General features: G+C 42.2%; 1 protein-coding gene across 1 annotated transcript; it reads right to left on the reverse strand.

The window, feature by feature from the left end:
- Positions 1-2,165: 2,165 nt before the first annotated feature.
- Positions 2,166-5,840, reverse strand: LOC126396976 (cytochrome P450 2J6-like). The gene is made up of 9 exons (XM_050055388.1): positions 5,577-5,840; positions 5,287-5,452; positions 5,041-5,193; positions 4,801-4,961; positions 3,945-4,121; positions 3,715-3,853; positions 3,245-3,432; positions 2,990-3,131; positions 2,166-2,885 (listed from the first exon to the last, which is right to left on the reverse strand). The coding sequence occupies exons 1-9, from the start codon at positions 5,766-5,768 to the stop codon at positions 2,710-2,712; spliced, it is 1,494 nt and encodes a 497-aa protein (XP_049911345.1). The 5' UTR covers positions 5,769-5,840; the 3' UTR covers positions 2,166-2,709.
- Positions 5,841-7,281: the final 1,441 nt, after the last annotated feature.

Here is a 7,281-nt window from a genome sequence, read left to right on the forward strand (position 1 = left end):
TGCAAGTGAGAGGGAATAGTGATAAAGTGGTCAAACTTGGTCAAATCCACAGCCTCAACCCATCCCACACTGTTAGACTGACTCACCAGCAGACATCACTACATGAGGGTATACAGTATTCAGTACTTTGCCAAACAAAGTCTAATTAATACCAGCGCTAATAGCCACACGCAGTTAAGTGAAAAAACATAACTTTGCCATGTGGCTAATTGCAATCAGGGGCAACTCAGGGGCAAACTGCACTCAGCTGCCAAACTTTGTGGGCGTGTTTGCGCTGGTATATCATTAGCGCAATATCCTTTGTGAATAGGACGTTAAGACGGAGCAAACTGCGGGTGCAAGTGAAGTGCAATTCAAGGTGGTATCAGCGGCCGCAGTTCATTCTTTGTGAATTCGGCCCTGAGTTGTTTGTTTTTTTCCACCTGGACCTTTATGCTCTGCTATTTCTCCTCTAATCATCACACTGTAACCTGTGACAGGCTGTTATGATACCACAACTATCACACAGTCACATGTATGGAGTTCTTTGTCGAGCTGTGATGGTCACGTAGGTTTACATTACCAAATGTTTATGACAAAATGACACCAACTCCTGTGTGTGCACAACTTAAGAGGAGAGGGAGAGACGCTGTGCTGCTGCCAGAGGAGCCGCTGAATGAGTTCCCTCTGAGCAGTAAGTCACTGAAAGAGTCTGAGAAGTCCAGGGCTGTTCATAAAAAATTCAGGACGCCACAGTTTATTCCACACTACTGAAGCTGCTCCTCTTTCTGGAACCACTGCGGTGGCTGTAGTAATAAGTTCGCTTTCAGCCATACTTGTTGTTGCCCTGGGTAACAGTATGATGTCAGTATGTCAGCAAGTCATATTATCGCGAGTATCACAGTATGAATTTTTCACAGGATATAAAAATTATACTGGTATCATCATGAACAGGATAATATGGCACGTCCCTAGAATATGCAACAGAATACATTTTTCATTTGCTTTTACCAAACTCAAAGAAGCTAATCTTCAGAAATGTTTTCTCGCTCCAGTGACGATGCATATACAGCCAGAGAGGGAACATTTATGCATTGTGACATGAAGAATCATGCTTAACTAATCTGGAGCTATGTTAAAAATCCGCCTGATGACACAAACCTTTATGGAGGGAAGTTTACCACAGTTCATTTATACGTAGTACCAAGCAGCAACCTGTAACGCTGGAAAATGAAGCCAATGCCGAAATGTCAGAAACTGCAGTTCAAAACAGAGCAGATCCCCGTAGACCCTGTGTTAAAACATTACAGCAGAAATAAACGTGTTTACAACCTGGCACAAAAAAACGTTTTTCATCTCTGTAGCTACTGTCAACACTTGTAACAACTGTACAGAGGATGAATTTTTATATAACTCACCTGTGTATATTTCATTAAGGCCCAAAGTTACACATATTTAAGGGCGGGCCGCTAGAGTGACAGGTTGTCTGCAAGGCATGGCCACAGTCTAGAGTCAGATCCACCCCTTGCTCTCACAGCACCACCCTCTCATCCAAATATGGTCACTTCTGGCCTCAAAACATCAAGATGGTGATGGCCGAAACACTGTACTCAAGACTTCAAAATGGCAGTCCACAATAAAATGGGTGACATCACAGTAGTGACGTCCATTATCTGAATCTAATGCATACACATTGTTATGAAACAAAACTGGTTACAAATTGGCAAAGACCCCTGAAGCTCTTCTTTACTGAGTAAATCATTAACAGTGTGCTCACATAAACTGCAGCAAGACTCACTGAAACTCAGGTTCACCATAACTGCAACATGAACACAGACGTCTGTAGAGTTTTAGGGTGATTCTGTGTTTCACTTCTTGAAGGAAGGAGACGTGGTGTGATTGATGAACAATTGTAAATACTTTTGAATAGTTTTTGAAGGCAAACTAATCAAACAAACAAAAAATATTGATGTGTAAAAAGGTTTTGACCTTTTTTTTAATCATATTTTAGTTGTGCAGATAAGACATAGATTAGAAAAATAAGCCAAGAAACTTGATTAAATAGATGCTAAGTATTCTGAGCGAGGCAGAACTTTTTAGTGGTGTGACATGAGCATTAACAAATCTATTCTTATTTCAGCTTTTACTCAGAGGACATTTTGCATTGGCAAGAAAAAGCAGAGGTGTTACTGATATATTTAATAAGAAGGACAAAGGGAAAATGACTCAGTGCCATTAATACAAGAATATCTAAATAAAACAATGTTTTATTTACACAGAATTAAATGAACTGGCAGAGTGAAGAAAAAGTACATGGGGCAATCATACAACAGTGAAAGACTAAGATTGAAAAGAAACTACAGTTTTCTCTAAACTGCCTCACGCTGTGTTCTTACTACCAGACATTTTTGTCTGTTCCAACAGTCACTGTGTCAGATTAGGCGATTGTGGAGTCATCAAATCGTGCCATGACTTGGTCTTCTTTCTCAATGTATGTGATGTCATCGGAAGTTTGAATCTGGGGCGCCATCAGCATCCATTAGGTGGAGTTGGACCACCGCAAGTGATGTGAGGACTCTATAACTTCACCTGAGCCTCCCTCGGCATATGGGTGAGTAGATAATGGCTGAATTTTCATTTTTGGGTGTACTATCCCTTTAAGCATTTTGCTTAGTCTTGTGTGTTGCCCATTGTTTAGATGAAAAATGACACAGTGAGATGTTACAAAATTCAGCGAGCCTTGGCGTAAACCTTGAAGGGAAGCGGTACACGTGTCGTTCCAGTAAGTCCCTCTGTGCTCAGCTCTACTCCATCAGGAACAGAGAAAGTGAACTTCTGGAGTAAACCAACCAAAAACAGAAACAGCTCCATCTTGGCGAGGCCTTCTCCGAGACACACGCGCTTCCCTGAAGAGTCAACAAACACATGCACACATGAAGGTATAAGTGAGGAGAACTTATATTGTGGTTTAGATGATGTTTAAGATTAAGGCGAGGTGAATGTGGTTTACCTGCAGAGAAAGGCAGGAGAGCTTCTTTCTTCACAAACTTTCCCTCAGCATCCAGGAAGTGTCCGGGTTTGAAGGTGTCTGGAGTCTCCCATTCGGTCTTGTCAAACAGCACAGAGGTCAGAATGGGCATCAAGGTCGTACCCTAAAAACAAGATCTATAGGTTAACACCTTGCAATGACACTTCAACAACAATCATATTTCAGAGATAAACCTGTGAAGACTTGGACTTGTGGATGACTGTGTGCTAGACGCACCTTGGGTATGAAGTAACCACCCAGTGTCGTATCATTGGCGGCCATTCTGAGCCCATTGAGAGGAACGATGTTTCCCATCCTCTGGATCTCATGGATGACAGCGTCAGTGTAGGGCAGGTTGGGTCTGTCTGCCATACTGGGCTGTCGGGTCTGTCCGATCACTCTGTCTATCTCCGCCTGGACTTTGTCTAGGAAATAAGATGACTGAAAGAATTAAGCTTGTAGCAACGGGGTGAGGAAAAGTTTGTCAGTCTCAGCTGTGCTTTGTGTTCAGTGCTGATTAGTAAATATCAGCATGTTGGCCTCATCATTGTGAGAAATGTTGGTGTGTGGATGTTAGCATGTAGTTCTAAGCATTGTGATGCCCAAGTACTGCCTCACAGAGCCATTAGCATGGCTGTGAAATGTTTTAGTCTTGTTTCCTTGCTGTTTTATATTTAGCTCAGTTTGGGGCTGAGCATGTTACCTACCCTGGATCTCAGGGTTTTTGATGAGGTAAATCAAAGCCCACAGCAAAGTGGTGGAAGTTGTCTCAGTTCCAGCCAGGAACAGATCCAGAGAGCACATAGCCAGATTGGTTTCAGTGAAGCCCAGGTCAGTCTCTTTGTGCTATTCAGAAATACACAGAAGTTCATAGTGCAGGTCTGGTGAGTAGACAGGAAGGACAGCACGGTGGTGTACAGTTCAGTTGTTTACGTACCTTCTCCATTTCAATGAGGAAAGCGTCAATGTAGTCCCGGGGATCACTGTGGTCCAGGTCCTCCTGGTGGCTCTTTACCTCCTCATTGATGAAGTCGAGAATGGTGTTGTAGTAGCTGAATATTCTGTTGTGAGGACCTGGCATGTGCTTCATCACTCCGGGGAATGATTCATACAGCTATTCAGGAGAAAACAGTAAATTTCATTCATATCATTTTTCACCTTTGTGTTAAAACAACAGACACGGGCCTCTCGATCAGTTAACCTCCACAATGCACCAGAAGGCTGTCTCTCTGATAATGATTAAACCAAGTGTATGTCACTGAGGGTGCATTGCACTGACGGTGTGATTTTACAGCAGACTGGTTTTGTTGTCGTTAAGCTTAATGGTGGGTTATTGCCTAAATCAGGGTGTATATTGAGATGTTTATAGTAGTTTAATCTCACAACAGTTTCAAACAATTCCAAGGCTTAGGGCAAACACTGTCTATACCTGGCTGTCCATGAAGGCAAAAATAAATAGAAAAGAAATGTCTCGCAGAAAGGGTACTTATCTAGTCAGAGGGCAAAAGGGCAGGTGCTTGAGAATCACCTGGGGTCTATCTGTGACCGTGCCTGAGCGTGGGTTTTAATTTGGATTCTGCAGTTTTCTCCCACAGTTCAAAGACATGCAGCTTAGACTGATTGCGTGTGAATGGTTGTTTGTGTCTACTGTCTATGTGTCAGCCCTGGCAACTCGTCAAGGGTGTACTCCCTCCTCCGTAGGTGCCTCTCGCCTAATGACAGCTGGGATAGGCTCCAGCCTGCAACCCTGTAAAGTATAACCAATCATGGATGTATGGATATTACTGACTGACCAGACCCCATACAGAGCCCTCCAGCTGAATAGCTTCAGACAGATACTTCAGCATGATCTGGAAGTTGTGATCACTGTAGTCAAAGCGTTTCGCCATCACCAGCTGGCAAATGATGTTGGACACAGCATTGTTGAAGAGGCCTGCTGGGCTGAAAGGTTCACCTGGAGGAGAGGAGTCCACTGTTTAGACAATGTTATACTGCTAAACAGCTGCTGACAATGAGCTTATTATGTGAACCACCTCTCTCCTTCTCTATCTCCTCCTGCAGGTGTCGGATCTCCTCACAGATACTCTGCTCCATGGTGCTTTTGCCCAGGCCGAAGTTACGTAATGTAGACAAGGCAAAGCGTCTCTGTCTTTTCCATGTTTCACCATTGCTCATGAACAGACCACCTAGACACAAGCATGCAGAGGGTATAGGGTTAAAGGCTCAGGTTACTAATTGCTGCAGAGCAGATGTGAAGAGAAAGAGAGAGATTAGCGCACAGGTGTCTCCTGAGTAAACCCTGTCAGCTGTTGCACTGTATGGTCGATCCACAAAGTTGTCGGCTTGTGTCACTAAGGCTTCCTTCACCATCTTGTACCCAGACACAAACACCATCTTGTCACTACCAAGGCGGATGCTGAACACGTTGCCATAGACGTCAGCCAACTGGGGACAATACATCCAGGAACAAACACTGATGAATCAAAACCCTTAAATACAGTTCAAATGTACTAAAACATCTAAAAAAAATTGTAGCTAACAATAACATCATGCACATATTGAACTTTACCTTGGTAAAATATTTGTGTGGATGTTTATTGTCCACACTGAAGAAATTCCCCACAAGGGGGAGAGCCATCGGTCCTGGAGGATAATTTGGAGGATTCCTGTTTTTGAGGAAGTCTGCTATTAGGATGAAAATGAAAATAAACAGGAACAGACCCTTGAGGTCAAAACCCAGCAAAAAATTATCAAGCCACATTGTTAGAGAGAGTTAAACCAGCAGCTTCAGGATCGCCTGGGACTGTCTTCTTCCTGGTGAAACACTGATTACGTAATGCCTGCTCACATTTGCATTAACCCTATGATTATCAGCACACCCTGTGAGTACACACTGGCATGACAGGGCAAACTTCAGTAATCACTAATTAAGACTCTGCACAAAGGTGTGTGACGTGTATTACTTGTATAACCAGCTACAGACTCTGTAAACACAACTCTGCCATGCAAATGATGATACCTTAAGTAATAATAATAAATTATTATCTTTATTAATATAATGGCAGTCATGCATCAGCAAAACCAGTATCAGCTCAGAGATATAACACACAGTGTGTGTGCGATATGAGACTTGATGTTTATAGTGTAAACAAAGTCCAGCAGACAGGTCAAAGTGCAGTGGGAATAAATGTCACTGGTTCTTTGTGCAGGTGTGTGTAAATGAGCGGTAATAGGTTGGACCAATACAAAACTAAAGAGGCTGTAGTCTTGGAGAAATAGTAGAAATGTAGGCTATATGCTATAAAGTCAGTGGGGAGAAAAGGCTCCCTGAGAGTTCAGATCAAGGCCTGTTTTTGAACTGTTATTCCAATGGATTCACTTATATTTGTCAAAAAATATTTTCCAATAAGAAATGTTGAGGATCATTCTACAAATTTAAATACTTTCCAAACAGTAAGATTGTGTTTTTGAAGCTACCCCCTGGTGCTCACCTTTTCAACACTTCTCTAAACTGACATTAATCAAGACAACACTGGAATACAACCAAAATCATTTATTGATTTAAGAACAGAACAAACATCTTTAAACAGATTTAGAAAATCATATTTACAACTTTTGTCCACTACCTAATTGAAGAGGTAGTTTGAGTTAACAGAATACAGGTATAAAGTGACGTCAGTTAAAGGTAAAATCAGAGCAGTGTGTGGTATATTGTGTAACGGTTATACTTCTTTTGTCTCCTTGTTAAGAATCTGTAAAAATGACCAAGGCATGGCTTTATATGAAGATACATGGTCATGTACATGCAGCAGAATACAGTTTTCTTTCACTAGTGACAAAATCAAAGAGGCTCATCTTTATAAATTTTATCTTTTTCCAGTGAGGATGCATATAAAAGCAAAGAGGGAACATTTTGCATCTTTAATGGCATGCTTTACTAATGTGGAGCTAATACATCAGATATGATCTAATGAATATATATGAATATGTAATACAATTGCGCAGTGACAGTTTCGTGCCAAAAGGCTTCGCCGAAGGTGCGCTAAAAGCTCGCCAGCTGAAACCAGGTCTACTGTCAGCGCAGGCAAAGTGCAGCTGGTGTAAGCCGAAGTTTGGCTGACCGGCGGACAGTGCGCACACGTCACCAAAACCTCACAGGCAGGTTTCCAGAATGTCAGGCACATTAACGATGCAATAAATACCCACAAAAACACTACTCAATGCAACTATCTGCAATCAGCACATAAATGTATCTCTATATCGACTGTCCCGTC

The sequence above is a fragment of the Epinephelus moara genome, chromosome 10 (assembly GCF_006386435.1).
Source record: "Epinephelus moara isolate mb chromosome 10, YSFRI_EMoa_1.0, whole genome shotgun sequence".
NCBI lineage: Eukaryota > Metazoa > Chordata > Actinopteri > Perciformes > Serranidae > Epinephelus > Epinephelus moara.

What these genes read in the sequence shown, in the direction of transcription:
- LOC126396976 (XM_050055388.1), bottom strand. Translation starts at nt 5,768, where the DNA reads ATGTGGCTTGATAATTTTTTGCTGGGTTTTGACCTCAAGGGTCTGTTC. An exon ending in GGAGATAGAGAAGGAGAGAG is followed by an intron (nt 4,962 to 5,040) that starts GTGGTTCACATA and finishes CCTCTCCTCCAG; the next exon opens with GTGAACCTTTCAGCCCAGCA. An exon ending in TCTCCTGCCTTTCTCTGCAG is followed by an intron (nt 2,886 to 2,989) that starts GTAAACCACATT and finishes TTGACTCTTCAG; the next exon opens with GGAAGCGCGTGTGTCTCGGA.